Consider the following 22,853-nt stretch of genomic DNA (forward strand, 5'->3'; position numbering starts at 1 on the left):
TACAACCTATTAATCTCACTATACATGGAAGAAAAGTAAATCAAAATATTACAATATGGCTCTACATGGAAACCACGATATTACAATCTATCTATAATAGCTGGAGGAGGAGGCACTCTTAACTTGGCTTGTTGACAGACCTGTAAAGAATCAGGAGATAAACTTACCACAGGTGGTATATCAGGAAAGTGGGTTAAGAGGTAGCCGAAGTGGGTGAGATTGGAGTATGAAAGGGAATATTGTAATGGGTGAGATTGGAGTATGAAAGGGAATATTTTCCAAGAAAACAACATTCCTTGACACATGAACACAACAAGCAATAGGTTCATAGCAATGGTAACCTTTCCAAGTCTCTTCGATTCCAAGAAACACGCAACGAACAGATTTTGGAGAAAGTTTATTACGTGCTTGTGAAGAAAGATGAACGTAACAAACACAACTAAAGACATGAAACAAAGAGTAAGAAGAAAGGGAATTGAATAAAACAAAATACGGAAAGACATTATGAACGTAGGGCCTTAATCTTTTTCTCAAATTGGGTTGTAACCATTATGTAGAACCGTTTAAAGGTTGTGAAAACTTATGACTTGGAGTTCAAGAAATATATCCACGTATATCTTAAGAAGTCATCGATAAATATCACATAATATCTCAAGCCAGATATTGATAGAATTGGAGGTCCCCAAACATCTGAGTGCACAAGCTCGAAAGGAGCTTTGGATCGAGAAGTATGAAGAGAAAAATGCAAACTTTTACTTTTAAATAAATAACATGAAGGGCAAGAGAAATCAATAGAAGTTTTATTAACTTTCAATTTTTCCAAAATACCAGAAGTAAATAAGTATGATAACCTATCTGAATGTGGATGCCCAAGACGACAATGCCAGAGTTTCCACATTTTATTAGCATTACTAATCTCAGTAGAAGAAGGAGAAAAGAAACAAGAAAACGGAGTAACTGAGCTGTCAAGATCAAGCAAGAAGAGTCGTCCTTCTCTCCTACTCGTCCCAACTACTTTCCATGTTGCCAGATCCTGCACAAAACAACAATCAAGAAGAAAGATTACTAAGCAATGGTTCTGTACAAGCTAAACCACAGGGATAAGATTAACAGACAAACGGAGGTCATTAAAGACATCAGTCAGAGTAAATATATGATGTGGAGAAGGAGAAAATTATAATGACCCAACAAAAGAAATATGTAACTTTGCTCCATTAGCAGTAGAGATGGCTTGATTATCTTTATATGGTTGAACATTGTGAAGATAGGAGACAGTACCTATCATGTGGTTGGATGCACTAGAATCAAATTACCAAGAAAGCCTATGAGCCTTACCTGACAGTCCAGCAACAGACAAAGCTTGTATGATCTGCTAGATCATCTCTTGAGAGAGAGGTCCACCAGTAGGGGGAGTAGACAAAGCAGTAGCAAATGAGTCCTCACATGCAGTTAAATAAGATTTTCCTCTATCCTTATTTTGATTTTAAAAATTAAATATAAATATAAATAAATTTTAAAAAATAAAAAATAATAATAATAATAATAAAACGTGTTTCAGGTATTGGAATATCTTATGTTCTAAAATAATGAGGAAATTTAGATGAAAGAACACTCATGATCAATCATTTCATTAATATGGATTATTATTACATTCCTTACACTACCCTTAATTCTAAAACAGAGTACAGTTAATTGTAAAACTTTGAATAATAATTGAAAATAGCAATTCCGGCAGCATTTCAGCCCTGTAAAGTGCCCATCAAAATGACAAAAGAGTTGTGCGGGTTTAAAACCCATGTTTCACGCTGATACACAAGCTAAAAGTCTTGAATTGAAAACCCATAGGCTTGATTGTGCGACGATCATGAACAAATTGAGCACGACTACTATTGCGTGGTCGCGCAACAGGCTCATTCTGTATTCTCTTCCTTCCACCCGCCGGCTTCTCGATACCTGACTTCCGCGATTCTTCTACTCTAGGAACTCTCAAATGTCCCAAGTCTCCAAATGAGAAGGGTAATGGGGTATTTATAGGAACCCACACACAGGAATTAACAAATGTACATAATGCAACCTTGTTGCGCGGGTGCACAACACTTCTCTATTTTGCAGTCGCACAATTCATACATGTTACGCGAGATGCATATTGCACGGTCGCGCCACTAATCTTCCAATCTTGTCCTACTTCCTTACCCCATAGCAACATAACCCTTTTTCATGTCTTATTTATTCAATTACACGGTCGTGCAATATATTCTCGTTGCACGGCCGCGCAACACATACTTGTTGCACAGGCGCGCAATTGATTTTTTGTGCCTCAACAATCTTTGTTCTTCTTCTTTCGACATTCATGGATACTATGGCCATGAATCTTGCAATATGTACAAAAAGGACTATCTTTGCAGGTCGTCACAAGATGACCGAACTTCTTACACCAATTGCATTGGATGTGAGACATGTCCTATTTTCCTGGTGTAGAGGAATATGCCAAAAGGATTGTATTTGAGGTGCCAGCAAGCTGGGGCGGGCTCGAAAGTGCTATGAGATGTTGCTCTTCTACCAACAAATCAGATATCATAACACTAATTGTAGGAAGTGGACTTAGATTGAGTAACGCGGCTCAACAATGCTCAAACTCAGGGCGTAGTTTCATAAGAAATTGACGAACACGGGTGCCTTCATTGACATCTCAGTCCAAATGGCCACGATAGCATTATAGAATTCCTGAACGGTCTGATCACCTTGGGTGATTTGAGCCAATTCTTGCATTAGCCTATATAACCGAGCATCATTACTCTATTGATAGATCATTTTTAAATGATCCCACATTGCCTTCTCAATTCGATGAGGAGTTGGGCCCACAACAATTGTCTTATCAACTGAATCTAATATCCATGTGGCTATCTTTCCGTTCTTCATTTTCCAACCAGCCATTTTAGTTGGTTCGTCATAGGAATAGGATCTGTACCATCAACTATACTCCACAATCCACACCCTTAAAGAAAGTTCTTAATGTGAATGGACCAAAGTCCATAATTTTTGCCATCAAAGGTGCAATGAAACGAAAACTCTCGATCCATGATATAAGTCAATAAATACAAATAACACCAAACAATCGAGGAAAATGGAAAGATATATGCTTGATGTACCCGAGCAGCAGATAGATATGCGCATAGCTTGCTGACAGAGAGCAATCAGATAGGTCAGATGTGTTCACCTGGATGCAATTTTAGGGGCCCGGAACAGACAGTTGCAATTATCAACCTAGTAAGACAGTATGTGGGTGGCACTAATATGCTCCAAACGCACACTGTAATCTGCAATGGACAACGGATCTTCAAAGGTGGGTCACGATATGCAACCAGGTCTATTTTAATCAACAGAGATCTAATCTAATATGAATGACAACAGTAGGTCGATAAATCTCAAACGGCGGCAGTTGTTTGGGGTTGAATGGCGCTGGTGCTGTTGATGGCGTTGATGTTGTTGATGGCAACAACAAATCTTCAATGAATCATGAACAGAGAGGGGTTACACGAAAGATCTGGAATGGAAAGGTTACGACAGCCTGTGGTAACAATCGGCGATCGACGGTAGCAATGGCAAATGTAGAGATGAGCAACAATGGTAGCAAAGGCATTGATAGTAATGGCAAAGGCGTCCTTGACAAAACCGTACCAGCAATGGCGTCCATAGCAGAGATGAGCAACAACAGTGCCAGTGATGCTAGTCGACAATGGTAGAGGCCAAGGATGCAGCCACAAGAAGGAAGCATCCGAAGATATACCAGAAGCAGCCGGAGATGATAATGGCAGAGACGAATCAAGTCTCTGGTCGACAATGGGCCTGATTTCTAGAACGGGGAAGACAGATGGGGTTTGAATGGGTGTTGACGATGAGCACGCTAACAGAGCCATGACAGAGGAGATGGTAGGAATCGATTTGGGGCAGATGGTTACAGAGGTTTGGGATCTGAGGAAGATCGGTAGAGATGGCAGCGGCGAGAGGAGATTAGTGGAGATAGTAGGAGGTTGGGTTATACTCGATTGGGCATAGGGGTTGGATTTGCAACAACTATAATCGGGAACCTGAAGATGGGGTTTGTAGAGGTGTGTGCGATAGGTGGTAGGGTTCTGACGTTGTTATGACAAGACAGGAGGAATGCGGGCACAACCACGAGTGATATTTGGATTAGTGACTATGATCAGGACCACGATGGTAGAGGACTGAAGGATCGATGGCTCAAATGTGTTGCTTTGATACCATGATAACATGTGAAATAGAAAATTTTGGAGAATTCTCCTTTTAGTTTTTGGTTGTATTGATCTAGCCCCAAAAGGTCTTATTTATAGAGATATGCAACCTATGAATCTCGTTATACATGGAAGAAAAATAAATTAAAATATTACAATCTACCTATACATGGAAACCACAATATTACAATCTGGTTATAATAGCTATCACTTGGAACCACCTCTCCACCCTTCTCCTACATCTTGCAAACCATTCCCTCTCTTTCCACATGCATTGCAAATGCCATATCCAATAGTGTTGTTAATCTTTGTCAAAACACCTTATTGTGATGTGATTAGGTGGACTTTAAACTATGGCTCGTCCATTCCATGGAGATGTCCTTTTCTATGTCATGATCAATGAGATTATTGATTATTTTTATTTATTTATTTATTTATTTTTGGAGGATTTGGATGTCTCATTATGTCATTTTTTTAGGGAAGCCAAAAGAGATTGATGATTAGAACTGTACACGAGTCGAACCGAGTCTATCTTGGCACGGCTCGACTCAACTCGGCCAGTAACTAACCCCAGCTCAAACTCGGCTCGGCTTGGTCCTCGAGACTGACTGGCCAGCTCAGCTTGGTTTGGTCAGCAGCTCGGGCCAGTTTGAGCCAAGTTCAAGCCTATGCAACATTTTCTCAAACACATGTAGTGCACCTTCAATTTTTCACAAAATGCAAAACAGTAACAACAATATACAGGTATTTCATCAAACACTGTACGAGCAACATCAAAATCATGATTTGAGGTCACTTTTATAATGTGAAGTTATTTTTTTCTAGTGATTTGTTTCATATCCATTCCTCCCTCGCCACTAGCCAATCTCACCGAGAATGTATGCACTCGAAATAGCACTTCATTAAGTCATTTCATCAAACACTTGGCGAGCAACATGAATATCAAAATAATCGAGTCACCGAGCAGATTCAATACGAGTTAATTCGAGTTGAGGTTCGATCTGAGTCAAGTCGAGCACGGGCAAGCTCGAACTCGGCTCGAAATTTTTTCGAGCTCAAAAAATCAGCTCGACTCGGCTCGAACTCAATTTCGAACTGAGTTGAATCAAGCTTTTTCGAGTCGAGTTGAGCGAGTTAACCGAGCTAACTCAGTTCATGTACAACTCTATTGGTGACATTTTGGCTTAAGGGGAATTCGTCTTTGTTTGTTGGGAGTTTCTTCCATGTTAGTAATTAGCATGGTTGGTGCAACCTAGTTATCGAGTAAATGAGATCTTGACATGAAAGAAATGGATAAGAGTACATCCTTAACAATATTTGAGTAGAGAGGGAGAGAACTTCATTGATATCAAACTTCTCTAACAATACTCGAGAAAAAGTAGAAAAAGTCACACTTAAATATTAGAATGCCTACCTTCTCTTCTCATTCTTCCTTCTTTGAGTTCCTCTTGATCTTGAGTATGGTTAAAAAGACGATAGTCTATCTTCTTGTTGCAAATCAACAATAGACACTATTCTGGTATTAGGACCAGATACAGACTCAGTGAGGGTATGGACTCAGTTGAATCCTAGGAACAATATGCAAGAGCTCTTTTGCACCATTGGAGGCGTAAACTGTCTTTAAGAAGTGGCATTGTAGTACGCATTTGAGCTGAAATTCTTCAAATGGGCCATCCACTTGACAACAAATCTAACAGGGAAAACTTCAAAGCTATTGACTCAACCTTTCAATTTTCTGCAATTTCCTTGTATTCGAACACCTTTTCTGCCTTGCTTAGCCAATCGATGAAGTCATTAACAAGCAACTAACCATGGAATTGCATAATTTTTACCTTAATTTTGGGCTCTTTGTTATGTTACAACAATCGAAGGATTTGATCATTGGTGTCTTCACAAACCAGGGTCACCCATTGTTGATTAGGAATTTGATGGAGACCTTTCACTATATGTCCACGTGCTCCAACTTGGGTCTCTAGATTTCCTCCATGCTGGAGTTCTCCCTCTTAATTAGTGAGATTTCCTGCCGTATGCATGGTTGATCTACTCACCTTTTTAGTAAGTGGATCAATTTGGTTACCTATGCAAACTCTTCCTATTTCATCCCTTTCGAAGCCATTAGGAGATGATGTAAAGTAAAATGGTGCAACTTGGTTATCAATGAGATCTTGACACCTAGATCGCAAAGAAATGGACAAGAGTACACCCACAACAATATTTGAGTGGAGAGGGAGAGAACTTTATTAATCTTCATGTGTTGTATTGTTTATTTCAATAAACAGGTTCACCAAACGTGTTTTTCCGTTAGCTTCTTTTATGATCAATGAGTATTATGTTTTGAGTGATAGTGCTGAACTCATGATTCAACAAGAGAATTTGCTAGTCTGTTTAAACTGTTTTCCTTCTGCTTAGAATACTTTTTGGGTAGGAATGACTAAAGCTGTATAATCAAAATTTGCCAATACTTAATCATTCAAGTTACGGATTTCAGGTTGCTGGACGGTAACTCCTCATGTAAAGAAATGGTAAAAATCTCTATGACCCATGCCTTTGACACTCTTAAATTTTCAAAAATATCATATCTGCAAGTGTGAAATTATTCCCTATACTGCATCTGCTACTTTTCTAGGTTGTTAAAAACAACAGTAGAACACCTAAGTGATTTTTTTATTTATTTTTTGAACGGCTAATGATGCAGGACATGAAATTTAAGTATGAGGTGCAAGAATTCAGGCTTAGATCATACCAATTCAGAAACAGTTACACAAATTCCACATCCCACATGATAGTCCAAATCATTCAATTAAAAGGGGAATTTATGCTGGTCCAGGATGACACAGGCTAGGACTGGACCAATAAAAAATTATAAACTAAATGATGTCAAAGGGAAATAGAAATCAACCACACATGCATAAAAATAAGTCCCTAATCCAAGGGATTCCCCAATTTCAATTCAAGGAACCCTAGGGTGATGAAAACGGTAAACAATTTAGGGAAAACGTAATCTAGGTTTAGGGTTTATGAAGAAAACATGTATGAGGAGGCAAAGAAGGATAAAACCTGAACCAAAGACGATTCCCGCGTGTGGACAACGGGCCTGGGGCGCTCGCACGTGCGCAGGTGCCTAGCCGTACGTGCGAGGGGGTGTCAGTTTCGAGAAAGCCTCCTTGGCACTAGTCGGCTGGGGGTAGGCTCCAAAACCCTGAAGTTTCGGGCTGATCCGAGTGATGGCTTGTGTGTAGTACTCCGTCGAAGTTTTTGACCTCTTGCAAGGCCAAAATTTGGAAATCTTTTATAATGAAGAAACTAATGCAACAAAGGACGAATTCGAAGCACGGATGGTGGTAGAAGATGGGAAAAAAGAGATGATGGAAGATGGGGGTGAATCAGGATCGATGTGGCTTCGCACCACGGTAGTTAGCCCTTTGAAAAGGGAGGGCTTCGCACCCACTTTTGAATTCTTCCACACCTCACAAAGAGAGCAGAAAAAAATAAAGCAGGAATTTTTATTAAACTTGAATGAATGAAAAGAAGTACAAGGGGTGCCTATTTATAAGAAAAACCCTATACCCCAAAAACTCGCACCATGTGCGCAACCTATTACTTGGCGATGAAGTAAACTAAAATAAAAACCAAACAAAGAAATCTAAAGCGTTCACGATGTTTTAAATAATAACAATAAGCAAAACCTAAAATATGAAATCAATCCGACGAGTGAGCCACGATCATGAGATCCCATGATAGGCTTTTCTTGACTATTAGGCCCACTTTTTTGAACCAAAACTTCGTCTTCTAGCTAGGAGGCCCTCCTTATACGTCGTTATCGATCCAGATCGACGGTGGGGCCCTCCTTCTGGCGTACGAGCGTAAGGGGGTTGGTGTGCGTGCACATGTGGACGGCGTGCACGGGATGTCCCCATCAATTCTCCTCGGCTGCGAAGATTTTGCCACTGGCGAAATAAAACTCCTGAACCGCTCTGAGATGTAATGATGAAATCTCTGAAGCTCCTACTCAGCGAGCCACGTATTGGTTGAAGCTGAACGTGACTTTAACTTGACCAAGAACTTCTGAAACCCGCCGTTCGACGTTGAAACTAGCCGATGGTCCATGATATCCTCTATTTCTTTTTTGGGTGTGTGAAGGTTAGGTATGGTAGGTAGAGGCTGGGAAAAACGGTCGGGACGAGTAGGTATGGGAGGTAGAGGCTGAGAAAATGGGTCGGGACGGGTAGGTATGAGACGTAGAGGCTGGGAAAATAGGTCGGGATGGGTAGGAATGGGATGTAGAGGCTGGGAAAATGGGTCTGGAAGAGTAGGTATGGGAGGTAGAGGCTGGGAAAATGGGTTGGGACGGGTAAGAGGCTAAAAAAATGGATCGATAAGGGTAGGTATGAGAGGTAGAGGCTGAAAAAATGGGTTGGGACAGGTAGGTATAGGACATAGCTAGGAAGATGGGTTGGGACTGGTAGATATGGGACATAAAGGCTGGAAAAATGGGTCGAGAAGGGTAGGTATGGGAGGTAGAGGCTAGGAAAATGGGTTGGGACAGGTAGGTATGGGACGTAGAGGCTGGGAAGATGGGTTGGGAGGGGGTCATGGATCAAGGGATAATTCTGGAGAATAAGGATGAAGGGCCGGACAAAGTATCAGTGGTCCCATGAAAAGTAACTAGATCCTTCACATTGAATCCGGAATTAATTCCTATGGAAGGTGGAAGATCTACCTCATACGCATTGAGACCGTTTCGTTTTATAATTTTGAAGGGTCCAGTGCTACGCGCGTGTAACTTACGAATGACCTTCAGAAGATACCACTTGGGCCTGATGCGGACCATCACAGAGTCCCCAATATTGAATTCTTTGAAACGTTCATGCTGGTCTGTAGAAAATATGTAAAGTTCATTACTAGTAGTGATCTCCTGCCTGATTTCTTAATGCCATGAATGAATGTGATGCGCAAAAGACTCTGCAGGCTCTGACGGCTTATGGGATAGTAACATAAGGACAAGATCAATAGGTTTTCCAGGTTTATAACTGGTAACGACTTCATAAGGACTGAGACCTGTGGACCTATCGACAGAACTATTAAACACAAACTCGGCTGTAAGTATAACGATGTCCCATGTTCTGGTGTGCTCTATATCCCTCCTAGGGGAAGACTCATCCGGTAGATCATCAAGAACGACATCACGAAACTCATCCACTACCGAAATGGCCTCAGTGGGTAACTCTACAGTAGCCTCTGGTGCACTCTCTAGCCACGAGGCCGCACATATTGTACCCCTCAAAATAATGGTCTTGATGTCCCTCATGGGGTGGGGGTATGGGTGCACTCCCATGACTGATTCCTTGGCTACCTTCATTCATTGGTCTATCCTACTGGCCACCTGCATGAGATTGGTCATCTTCCCTAATGGTGGGGTTTGTCTTGAGGGAGGCCTCTATTTGGTCAAGGCGTTGATCTATGCTTCGTTCCAAGCATTTACCCCAAGACTCGATCTACTGGGACAGCTTGTTTAGTAACTCTAGCAGTTGTTCCATGTTTAGTGTAGGGTGCTAGCCAAAATTCAGCAATATAGTTGTCAAAATATAAGGATTTTTTATTTTTTTATTTTTAAAAGAAACAACCTAGTTTCTAAAAACGAAAAAGGAAAGTTTTTGAAAACAAATTAGGAAAGTTTCTAAAAAAGCAACCTAGTTTCTAAAAACGAAAAAAGGAAAGTTTCTTTTAAAAAAAACAACAAATTAGGAAAGTTTCTTAAATTAAAAAAAAAGCAACCCAGTTTCTAAAAACGAAAAAGGAAAGTTTCTAAAAACAAATTAGGAAATTTTCTAAAAAAACAAATTAGGAAAGTTTCTAAAAAGCAACCTAGTTTCTAAAAAAAGAAAAAGGAAAGTTTCTAAAAATAGAAAGTAAGCTAATTTCTAAAAAGAAAAAGGAAAGTGAACTAGTTTCTAAGAAAGAAAAAGTAAAGGAAATTAGTTTCTAAAAATAGAAAAGGAAAGTTTCTAAAACTAGAAATAGAAAGCAAATTTAATTTCTAAAATAATTCAAATAAGGGGATAACAGAAAATTTCAGCAGCTTATGTCAGGGTTTATGGACCTCTAGACAGCCATATATGATGAGAATTGATGCATAATGGACATAAACAACTAAACCCTAAACATGTAATGCATTCCCCTATAAGAACCCTAAGCTCTGATACCAAATTTGATGCAGGACATGAAATTTAAGTATGAGATGCAAGAATTCAGGCTTTAGATCATACCAATTCAGAAACAGTTACACAAATTCCACATACCACATGACAGTCCAAATCATTCAATTAAAAGGGAAATATCTATGCGGGTCCAGGACGACACAGGCTAGGACTGGACCAATAAAAAATTATAAACTAAATGATGTCAAAGGGAAATAGAAATCAACCACACATGCATAAAAAATCAGTCCCTAATCCAAGGGATTCCCCAATTTCAATTCAAGGAACCCTAGGGCGATGAAAACGGCAAACAATTTAGGAAAAACATAATCTAAGTTTAGGGTTTATGAAGAAAACATGTATGAGGAGGCAAAGAGAGATAAAACTGAACCAAAGACGATTCCCGCGTGTGGACAGCGGGCCTGGGGTGCTCGCACGTGAGCAGGTGCCTGGCCGCACGTGCGAGGGGGGGTCAGTTTCGAGAAAGCCCTCCTTGGCACTAGTCGGTTGGGGGTAGGCTCCAAAACCCGAGGTTTCGGGTTGATCTGAGCGGCGGCTTGTGCGTAGTACTTCGTTGAAGTTTTTGACCTCTTGCAGGGCCGAAATCTGGAAATCTGCTGTAATGAAGAAACTAATGCAACAAAGGACGAATTCAAAGCACGGATGGTGGTAGAAGATGGGAAAAAAGAGATGATGGAAGATGGGGGTGAATCGGAATCGATGTGGCTTCGCACCACGGTAGTTAGCCCTTCAAAAAGGGAGGGCTTCGCACCTACTTTTGAATTCTTCCACAACTCACAAAGAGAGCAGAAAAAAATAAAGCAGGAATTTTTATTAAACTTGAATGAATGAAAAGAAGTACAAGGGGTGCCTATTTATAAGAAAAACCCTATACCCCAAAAACTCGCACCATGTGCGCAACCTATTACTTGGCGATGAAGTAAACTAAAATAAAAACCAAACAAAGAAATCTAAAGCGTTCACGATGTTCTGAATAATAACAATAAGCAAAACCTAAAATATGAAATCAATCCGACGAGTGGGCCACGATCATGAGATCCCATGATGGGCTTTTCTTGACTACCAGGCCCACCCTTTTAAACCAAAACTTCGTCTTCTAGCTAGGAGGCCCTCCCTTGACGTCGTTATCGATCTAGATCGATGGTGGGGCCCTCCTTTTGGCGTACGAGCTTAGGGGGGTGGTGTGCGTGCATGTCTGGACGGCGTGCACGGGATGTCCCCATCACCTAAGTGATTAAACATGTTTGAAATGTTTGAGTGGATGAACCTGACGTACATCAAAGTTACGTATGGGTACATATATGAAGTACAGCAAGGATGAAACATGTCAAATCCTCTAAATAAAAAATCTCAGGATATGGGTGCAACAAGGATTGGTTACAACTAATGATTACAATCATGATTAAACATTTCCTTAACAATGTCGCACGTTGGATTACAGCCCAATGGTATGATTCACTTCTTCAACTTAGCTGTTCTCCTAGCAATTTGAGTGGGGTTGTCTAGTGTCCACAGATACTGGACCTGATCTAAGAAAATCTGGAACCTAACATTGGGGATGTTTAGAAATTGGGTTGGGTTGGGTTACCAAATCAGGTCCTGTTGTGTGTGTGTGTGTGTGTGTTTAGAGGGGGGGTATTGTGGGGTCGACCTCATGGGAGCTTCCCATGAGGTCGAGCTGTGGGCCCAACCATGATATGTGATGGACATCCATCTCATTAATCAGATGCACCCTTCTATGGTGAGACATGGGCCAAAAAATCAGGCCAATCCATGACTTAGGTGGGCCACACCACAAACAATAGTCGAGAGTGGATGCCCACCCATTGAAACCTTCCTGATTGTATATAGGATCCAGTGAGATGCGGTTTAGACATCCAGCCCACCCATTGTGTGTCCCACTTGGATAAACCGTAGTTTACAGTCCACCCACTAGATTACTTTCAACCTGTTAAGTGCTTGTGGTGTCCAATCCTCCTAATAGGTTGGCCCCACCATGAAGATCACCTAATGCAAAAATCAACCCTATCCAATCATCAAGTGAGTGAACCACACCATAGAAAACAGTGTATAACCATTGATAAATAGCAAAATGCAAGTGTGGTCCACATGATCAGTAGATGGGGCTGATTTTTGCATGAAGTGTTCCTCATGGTGGGGCCAATCTATTGAATGGGTTGGATTTAGTAAGTTAGAAGTTATTCACTGGGTGGACCATAACCTATGGTCCAACTGGTTGGACTTGAGAACTTCTCGTGTGTGTGTGTGTGTGAGAGAGAGAGAGAGATGCTCATCTCCAACTGACTGGATGATAAGTTATCGTCCAACCAGTGGATAAGTTCCTGTGTGTAACATTCACTTGTCCAATGGGTTGGTCCCACAATGGGGCTCTCTCTCACATAATCTTTCTCCAAGACGTGATGTGAATAGATTCCAATTAGACTGAACTAAACACTGGCACTCCCCCGCCCATCCCAATGGGTCACCAACAAGCACCCAAGCCTGATCGGGCTCAGATCCAGTAACTCAAATATGGTATCCAGACCCAAGCTCGACGGGATCCAAACATAGGCCCCTTAGCTGGGTTCAGATACAGGTATGGTAATACCTGACCCAAACACGCCCTGTTGATCGCCCTAAATTTGGGTTGGCTTTTAAATGGTAGATTTTTCAGAAGTTTTACATTGGTTTTCCACCAACCTTCATCTTTTACCTAGGTTCTTGCAACCAGCCATGGTAGAGTCTACACCATTCACGTCCTACACGGTCCCACCTAGTATCAACTCCCCATCCCAATATTGCTTGCATGCCCCAGAGGACAAGCGAGCAAGGCAGAGTCATTGAGGGGCAGTTTGACTGGTGAATGTTGCACACAAATGTACTGCCACTGGATCAAAAGTGGAAAGGACATGCTTTAATAATCCATTCATGCGCATCACTAATTAGATGACAAGGCTTAAGAGAATCATAGATACTCCCTTTGCTTGCCCCGCTTTGTACATATTTAGTAGGTATTGAGTTGAAAACCACAGTAGATCCAAGTATGAGGGAAGGGGCATCTCTTATCTTAACCTTTTTTTTTTTTTACACACACACACACACACCCCACACACTCACGCTAGTGGAATTTCACCACCTATGGATACTCAAACCCTTGACTGGGTGTTGAAACTCCTAAGAGTCTACCACCCGAGCAAGAGTAAGGATACATCTCTTATCTTAACCTGAGTACTCGAGTTTTAAACTTTGATACTATGTTTTTTTGAAGGATCTGGTTATCATAGGTTACCAGAAGTAGCAGGAAGCAGGGGTAGTTATCTCATTTTGTCCATGTGTGTCTATAAATACTTTAGTCTTGTTGTATCTTCACCATATTTTCTTGTCTAGCATCTTTTCTTTTTGATAGGCCATGCTCTCTAGGTGTCTCAATTTGTCCATTCTGTATCTCTCTCTATATTCACATTTAGTTTTATTAAATTTTTAATCCTTAGAGACTAACCGACTTTCTAATGTGCAGGTTAACTAAACAAGGACTGAATGGATCTCAAGCTTATGAATACTTTGTCTTGAGAACACAGAAAATAGCATTGTCCCATGGGTATGAAATTGTCAACTGGTATGTGCCCTTGCTCGCTCTAATGCATGTTCTGCTTCAGTACTATCCTTCTTTCTTCTTCTTTTTTTCAGATATCACTCATGTATATGCTTTGTGAGGTGAACAGGGAGGAAACATTCAACAACTTCGGCAGCAAATTAAGCCCAAAAACAGTGGTGCATAACTGGTACTTCCTCTGGCATGCTCAATGAGATGTCTATTCATATGTGCCTTTTCTTCTTTTAGCCTTTGTGCATGTATGCATGCATGCTGCAGTTAAAAAGTATATAGTATTCAAAATTCAATCAAAGAACACAAGCTACTGAAATGCAAAAGGTCATTCCATTCCTTTGGTAATTAACCGAGCAAATTTTGGGTATAGTTATCTATAGCAATACATCTTCAACAAGATAAGAAAATGAAGAATAGTGAAACATAAATTGAAAAGGAACAAAATGTCATCAAGCCATAGAGATATTAACAGATTTTTAGTCCATTTACTCAATATGGACTAAAATACATAAAGCCCTTGATGACTGTTGACTGATCTCCTACAGTGGTGGAGTTGCTTATGAAAACCGTTGAAATAAAGATACAGTAGATCCGTTGCGGATGGACATTATATCTCTGTTTAATTCTCTTTCTTTCAATGATCAGTCTTTGGGCTGCAGATTGATCTTTACTAGACCAATTTTGATGATAGGCTCGGTGGAGGTGTTGCTCAGAAAGTGGTTGCTGCAGGGTTAAGGTGCATTGTCAGCAACCAGGACAAGTGGTATTTGGACCACTTGGATACCTCATGGCAGCAATTTTACATGAACGAGCCACTCACAAACATCACAAACCCGAAACAGCAGAAACTAGTCATTGGGGGTGAGGTATGCATGTGGGGCGAGCACATTGATGGATCAGATATTGAGCAAACCATTTGGCCACGTGCTGCAGCAGCTGCAGGTAATAATTATTTCTTTTTTCTTTTTTTCTTTTTAATGAGGGTCGGCCGAGCGAGCCAACACTATTTGGGTCCCACTAATTATGCTGGCCATATGTCTTGATAGCCATACAGCACTCACCATCCATTTCATTTTTATTTATCATTAATTTGTGCATGTACATGGAACTATTAGGAAAATTTCCGTAATTTATCTGGTAAAATAACTGAGATATTCTCGTTTCCAGAAGCACACTAAATTCTTCAGAAACAGCAGTTAAACAACTCTTGTGGCATACTGCAACTATTTGAAATCTCAGCAACCTGCTGAATCAACATTTGGTATTTGAAACTTGTCCAAAACCAGTGGAGTTCATTGTGGTTTTGAAAAACTTAAATTTACCCTTGCAATAATTGGGTACTTAAATTTACCCTTGCAATAATTGGGTACCTTTGTCAAGCTTCAATCTTTTTCCCCTTCATTTTCTTGTTCTTCATGAGAAAAGTTGTCTCTTGTGCATAGTGACAGGTTTTGCAAAATCTCTGCTAGGTGGTATACTTGATTACTCTGATCTTAATTCTCTTTTTATCTTTGAGAAAAACATTTATTAAGGTCAACTAAAACTGGCAATTGTTTTGGAGTTTCTTTGAGTGGAAAGATCGGTAGTCTTCTGAACATTTGGGCAGCAACCTTGTATTCCAACCCTGAAAATGATGGGACATGTATGATTTGAGTCAGCCCGTAGCTGTTTCAGCCAATAGTATAGACTTACCACTAACCATGTTCTCTTTTCTTTAGCCGGAACTAGGGCTGGAACTTGGATTTGGGTCAATCCAAACCTGACTGACCCAACCTGAGTTCAGGTCAGGTTGTTGGGGTCCCTCGGCTTGGAAAACTCCAACCCAAATTGAAATCGGCTTGGGTTCAGGTTGAGCAAATTTGGGCCAGGTTAGGTTCGGTACTTCCATTGGGAACAATCACATGTATATGGGTCAGGTTGGATCAGTATAGAGGGCTTCAGGTTGGGAACTGCATGTTGGAATTTGGTCCAAGTTGGGTTGTGGGTTGGGTCCTCTTGAGGTCAGGTTGGGCTCAGGTTGACCCTCAACCCGACCCAACCCACCCAAGTTGCATCCCTAGCTGAAACCACCATTACACAATGGAATTCATGAATCACTTTTACCATGTTTATTTTTGGAAGAACCTTTTACCTTCTTTCACAATGTGATTCTTGAGAGAGATGAATTTCTTAAAATCCAACTGTATGCTAGCTAACTAAAATGAATGACTGCACTCGATTCTTGAGTAATATGAACCTGCAACAATTGCTTCGATGTATTAGCTTTCAACAAAGCCTAATCCACCCCCAAAAAAAAAAAAAAAACTATATTAAGTTGTTAATCCATGTGCCTCATTGCCCATTTCCATAAGGTTTTCGACAGATTACACCAGCGTCTGAGTTGAAAATCATTTGGTGAATTTCCATTAGTAGAGTGGGTCTGGTAAAAATGCATATAGCATTCGTTTGTAGTCTGTTGACTGTCTCCTGCACTGAGCATTCATTTACTGTATGCATGTGCTTCTGTGTCTTCTCTTTGGCTACAAAGAACGTTTGTGGACGCCTTTTGAGAAGCTGGCTAAGGATCCAAAGAAGGTTACAGGAAGGTTGGCTCACTTCAGGTGTCTGCTGAATCAAAGAGGAGTTGCTGCTGCCCCATTGGCCGGACCTGGTCGAGTTGCCCCTGACGAACCAGGCTCTTGCTATAGGCAGTAGTCTGCTCCAATCCACTGGCCAGAAAGTTGCCAAGTTTGTGTAACATTCTACAGGTTGTGATGCGCGAGATTCTTACCTCCGGATTCGACCAATCTCGGAAGAAAGGATTGCCTCATTGGTGTCTGAAATTCAGGTAGGATTTTTATTTTTATTTTTATTTTTTGAAATAAAGCATTTTACCCCCTCAGCATAAATTGGGCAGTGTCATGGGTTAATTTGCCTTGTATTATGTGAACCAGTTTTTCTTGATCAATGCACTCATTGCTTAGCTGCAGTGATAGTTAACAGCCATTTTTTTAAGTAGTGCATGTCCACTGTACATATAGCATACATTTGCTGCAATCAGGGCCATTCAAATTGAATCCCACTGTGGATGGAGCTTAGCCCAAACTTCAGACTAACAAAAATAAGCCCACCCAACTGATTTTGCTTAGTGAATTTGGACTGCTGACCCCATTTTATTTACAATCGTCCATTTGATCTCTCCCGATTGGTTGGTTAGGAACTCGATTAGTGGTGTTTTGGGTTATGCTCCATCTGCAATGGACCACACAAATATCAAACATCTCTATTGCCAGGGACACTAGTCCAGTTAATTTTAGCAAGACTATAGGCCAGGGTATGCACATGATGGGGGCCACCTTGTGGATATCTTGGATCTTGCACGTGTGCCACTTCACAACAGTACTAACATACGTGTGGCGTTTGTGCCCAACTTTTTATAAATACCACTAGCGAGCAGGAAAATTAAAGGGATGATGAAATAGCATGGTGGAGGTTTATACACCCGCACTTGAGTTTTCTAGAAAAGATCGATGACTTATAATACTAAATCCAGGATGGTCCATTCATCAGGCGGGTTCCGACGTTGTAATTAATCTATAGCTGTATGTGCATGGCCCACCTTACCAGTGGGCTGTTTCAATTTTTGCTCAATCTAATCTTCATGTGTGGTCCACCCTTTTAACGGCTCAGATGTTCTACTGAAGTGATGACTGAGTGTATATGTTGAGTGGGGCATTTGTCATCCGACAATATTAAAAGGCAATTGATATCTAGGCGCCTCACACGGTGGTAGTAGAACATAGTACTGAGGTATTACCTATCAGGTGAACAAACCATCCACCAAATGCAATGGGGGAATGCATGACTCTTAAGGCCCCGTTTACTGAAGTCTAAAGTCTGAATCTGAAATCTGAAGTAAAGAAAAACTTGTTTGATAATTATGGCTGAAGTCTAAAAATTAAGTATTGAATATGAAATAAACTATTTGTTAAAAAACATCTTAAACGTTTTAAATATGTTAATTTGACATATTTGCCCCTATCTCCTGTTTGGAAATATTATACATTATAAAGAAATTATTTTTTATTAAATGAAAATAAAATTATTCTATTTAATTCAAATAAGTTATAAATTCAAATAAGCTATAAAGTATGTAATAGAAAATTAAAATATCATTATTCATAAAAACAAATAAAAAATTAATGATTTCCACCGTTGAAACCTTTCTAGGCCACATAGTGATATTTATTTGTCATCCAACCTGTCAATTATATCATAAGTACATGAACAAGGGGAAAACAAAAATATAGGCTCACTCCAAAACTTCTGTGGCCCCCAAGAAATTTTCAACTATAGAAGGTCAATTCAACTGTTTTTTGTATGTGCCGTCCATTCAAACATTCTATATACTTCATTTTCTGGCCTAATGTTCTAAAATAAGTTCACAAAACGGAAGGATGACATAGATTTCTCACAAAAGTCAGGGTAAGCCCATATAGGTTTCCAGCGCAGGAACTTCCTGCGAAAGGCTTTCCCACGGAATCGGCGTCCATGCGCTGGTGTACCACACGGAAACGGATTGGCTACTCCCGCTGCCACCGGCTGATGGTCGGTGCTCTGTGGGCCCCACCATGATGTGTGTATTTCATCCATGTTGTCCATATATTTTTCCAGATCATTTTATAGTATGAGACCAGAAATGAGGTATATCTCAATCTCAAGTGGACCACATTACATGAAACAGTGTTGAATGAGCTTTGTCCATTAAAAACCTTATGGGGCCATAAAAGTTTTGGATCAAACTGATTTTTGTTTTTTCTCTTCATCTGTGTCTGTATGACCTAATCAACATATTGGATGTCAAATAAACAGTACAGTGGGCCTTAGGAGGATTTTAATGGTGGATATCCAATCATTATTATTTTCCTGTGGTGTGGTCCACCTGAGATTTATATCCCTCTTACTTTTGGGATAGAGATATCAGATATGTAAAAATGGATGAAACACATACATCATGGGGCCACAAAGCACCGACCACCACCCACCGGACCGGTGCCAAGGGGAAGCGGATTGGCTGATGTACCACACACCAGCTATATCGCTGCTGTAGGTACTTGTCGTGCCAAGACGAGCACTTACCTCCTCGAGCTCCGAGTTGTACAAACGGTTCAAAGGAGATCAAAGTTACTTACATGGGCCACACGGTGATGTATTTATTATATCTACACCGTTCATCCATTTTTAGATATCATTTTATAGTATTATCCAAAAAATGAATCATATCCAAAGATCACCTGGACCACACCACAAATAGCAGCGTAGATAATGATTTTCACCGTTAAAAAATTCGTAGGCCCACCATAATGTTTATTTTCCATCCAATCTGTTCATAAGGTCACGAAAACATATGAATGAAGAGGAAAAATGATCCGTATCCAATACTCAAGTGGGCCCAAAAAGTAAGTATTGAACATCAACAGTTGAAATATTTGTGTGGCCATGGAAGCTTTGAATCCGGATAATATTTGTTTTTTCATTTCATCCTAATATGAATGAGTTATAAACGGTATAAATGGCAAATAAATATCACTTTCAATCGCAAGGAACGTTTCAACGGCAGGAATTTCCATACACACCCCTTAGTGCGGCCCACTTGAGTCTTGGATCCTACTCAATTTTGGTCTCAAGTTCTAAAATGATCTCAAAAAATGGATGGACGGGATGGATTTCTCACAAACATCACGACAGGTCCCACCTAAGTTCAGGAACTTCCTGAGCTTTTGCAGGAAATCCGCGTCCACCGGTAGGGAAACGGATTGGCTACTCCCCTTGCCACGAGCCCGGTAGCTGGTGGTCGGTGCTCTGTGGCCCCACCATGATCTTTGTGTTTCATCCATTCCGTTCATTTATGTTAAAGATCATTTTAGGGCTTGATCCCAAAAACTAGAGGAATATAAATCTCAGTTGGACTACACCACAGGAAAATAATAGTGATTGGATATCCACCATTAAAATCCTCCTAATGCCTACTGTACTGTTTATTTGACATCCAATTTGTTGATTAGGTCATATGGACCTAGATGAAGGGAATAAACAAAGATCAGCTTGATCCAAAACTTTTATGGCCCCCAAAAGGATTTTAATGGCTGACGCTCATTTAACACTATTTCCTGTAATGTGGTCCACTTGAGATTAGGATATACCTCATTTTTGGTATCATATTATAAAATGATCTGGAAAAATAGATGGACAACATGGATGAAACACATACATCATGGTGGGGCCCATGGAGCACTGACCGTCAGCCATTGGCCGGTGGCAGGGGCAAACGGATTGGCTACTCCCCTGCCACCAGCCCGGTGGCTGGTGGTTGGTGTTCCATGGGCCCCACCATGATGTATGTGTTTAATCCATTTTGTTCATCTATGTTTAAATATCATTTTAGGGCTTGATCCCAAAAACTAGAGGAATATAATTCTCAGTTGGACCACACCACAGGAAAAATAGATGGACGACATAGATGAAACACTTACATCATGGTGGGGCCCACGGAGCACCGACCACCAGCCATTGGCTGGTGGCAGGGGGAGTAGCCAATCAGTTCCCAAGGGAGTAACCCATCCGTTTCCGTACCACCTACCAGATATATATCTAGATACGTGTTGTGGGAAGACGAGTGCCGACGCTCTTCATGTTTGAGTTGTACGAACGGTTCAAATCAAGCATTATCCAAAAAATGAATCATATCCAAAACTCAGATGGACCATACCAAAAATAGTGAGATAATGATTTTCACTGTTAAAAAATTTGCAAGGCCCACTATAATGTTTATTTTCCATCTAATCTATTCATAAGGTTAGATATATCTGGATGAAGAGGAAAAAAAAAATCATATTGATCCAAAACTTTTGTGACCCCAAAAGGGTTTCAATGGTAGACGTTCAATCCCCCACCGCTTTTTGCAGTGTGGTCTAGTTTATCTTTAAATCTGTCTTATTTTTAAGCTCAAGCCTTACGATGAGCTCGCAAAAAGGATGGACGGTTTGGATATAACAAATACGTCATGATGGGACCTACAGAACTTGCTGACGTCAATACACCAGCCAATCCGCTTGCAAAGTCCTACCCTCGGAATAATTACCGTCCGGGCAAGGCTCTGTGGGGCCCACCGTGATGTAAGTATTTTATCTAAGTCGTTCATCGTTTTTCTCATATTATTTTAATATATAATCCTGAAGATGAGGCAGGTCCACAACTCCAGTAAACCACACTAAAGGATGCTGTAGTGATAATGACATCCACCGTTGAAATCTTTCTAAGGGCCACTGTGATTTTTTTTTTTTACCATCCAACCTATTCATCTGGTCATGTAGGCGTGGATGAAGTGGAAACACAAATATCAGCTTGATCCGAAACTTCTCTGCTTCCAAGAAGTTTTTAATGGTGGATGATCAATCCCTACCTTGTGGTCCAATTAATCCTTGGACCTGCCTCTTTTTTTGGCTCACACCTTAAATAATCTAAAAAAGTTGATAGACGGTGTAAATCAAACACATAAATCATGGTGGGGTATAAAGAACTCTTACATATCAAAAGTTGGGTTTTGTACTGCGCAGACATTTTTAAGTACACCACTAAACACTGAATATTTTCCCAATTCCTTATTAAGTGCAAAAAATTAGCTAACAAACAGGCCCTTAGTTGAGCCACACCAAAGGAAACAATGGGGGACATTGGCGAGGGTCCACCATGTAGTGTCATGTCATCTGAACCATTCATCAAGCGTGCCACAGTGAGACTGAGAAGGCATTGAGATTCAGAGCATTCTAAAATATTGGTGGGCCATGCCAAGATAATATATAAATTATAGGCATAAATGTACATTGCTCCTTCTGTGGTGTGAATTACTTGCGCTTCAGCTTCATTTTTAAGTTCATGCCATAAAATGAATTGAAAAAAAACAGATGCACGGCGTGGATGTAATACAAATGCATCGTGTTGGCCCCACAGCACTCAACACACAGAAGCGGATTAGCTACTGACAGGTTGAGTAGTGAGATTAGCTATGGAAGGGACGTACGTAACCAAGTTCTGTGGGCCCTAACATGATGTTTGTTTTGTATCGACACTGTCCATTCATTTGGAGATATCATTTTAGGACACGATCGAAGACTGATTCAGATACAAAGCTCTAGTGGACCTCACCACAGAAAACAGTGGGAGAGTGACTCCCACCGTTAAAAACTTCTAAAGGCCACAAAAGTTTCCGATCAAGCTGATATTTATGTTTTCCCTTCTTTCATGTCTTTGTTAACTTATGAACACATTGGATCTCAAATAACATCATGGTGGACCTTAGGAAGGTTCCAACGGTGGGCATCACTCTCTCCACTGTTTTCTGTGGTGGGGTCCACTCAAACCTTGGATCTACCTCATTCTTTGACTCATGGCTTAAAATAATCTCTCCGAATGGATGAAAGGCGTGGATGCAACAATTACATCATAGTGGGGCTCACAGAACGTGGTGACATCAATTCAGTGGCGAGTCTGGCTACTCAACCCGTCAGTAGCTAATCCTAGTCCTCAACGCATCAACGCACTTACGTATTATTATGAGAATCAATCCTACCTCTGGTTTCTGGGTTTCCACACCTGAAGAAAAAAACCTGAGACTTATTGCTCAAATCATTGTCGGGTACTGGGTGTAACTTTTCCCCAGGCAAAATGCCTAATATTTACAATGCTGTGTAACCTTTCCCCAGGCAAGATGCCTAATATTTACAATGCTATGGTAGT

General features: G+C 40.6%; 1 protein-coding gene across 1 annotated transcript in view; it reads left to right on the forward strand.

Moving 5' to 3' along the window:
* LOC131240268 (beta-hexosaminidase 3-like) overlaps positions 1 to 17,046 on the forward strand; it is a 48,877-nt gene extending 31,831 nt beyond the window's left edge. Inside the window, exons 10-14 of the mRNA XM_058238391.1 lie at positions 6,742 to 6,775; positions 13,989 to 14,087; positions 14,194 to 14,253; positions 14,770 to 15,020; positions 16,606 to 17,046. Of these exons, the coding sequence (XP_058094374.1) occupies positions 6,742 to 6,775; positions 13,989 to 14,087; positions 14,194 to 14,253; positions 14,770 to 15,020; positions 16,606 to 16,772 (611 nt within the window). The 3' untranslated portion in view covers positions 16,773 to 17,046. The remainder of the gene's footprint in view (positions 1 to 6,741; positions 6,776 to 13,988; positions 14,088 to 14,193; positions 14,254 to 14,769; positions 15,021 to 16,605) is intronic.
* The last annotated feature ends 5,807 nt before the right edge of the window (positions 17,047 to 22,853 follow it).

Source organism: Magnolia sinica, chromosome 3 (genome assembly GCF_029962835.1).
Source record: "Magnolia sinica isolate HGM2019 chromosome 3, MsV1, whole genome shotgun sequence".
Classification (NCBI taxonomy): Eukaryota; Viridiplantae; Streptophyta; class Magnoliopsida; order Magnoliales; family Magnoliaceae; genus Magnolia; species Magnolia sinica.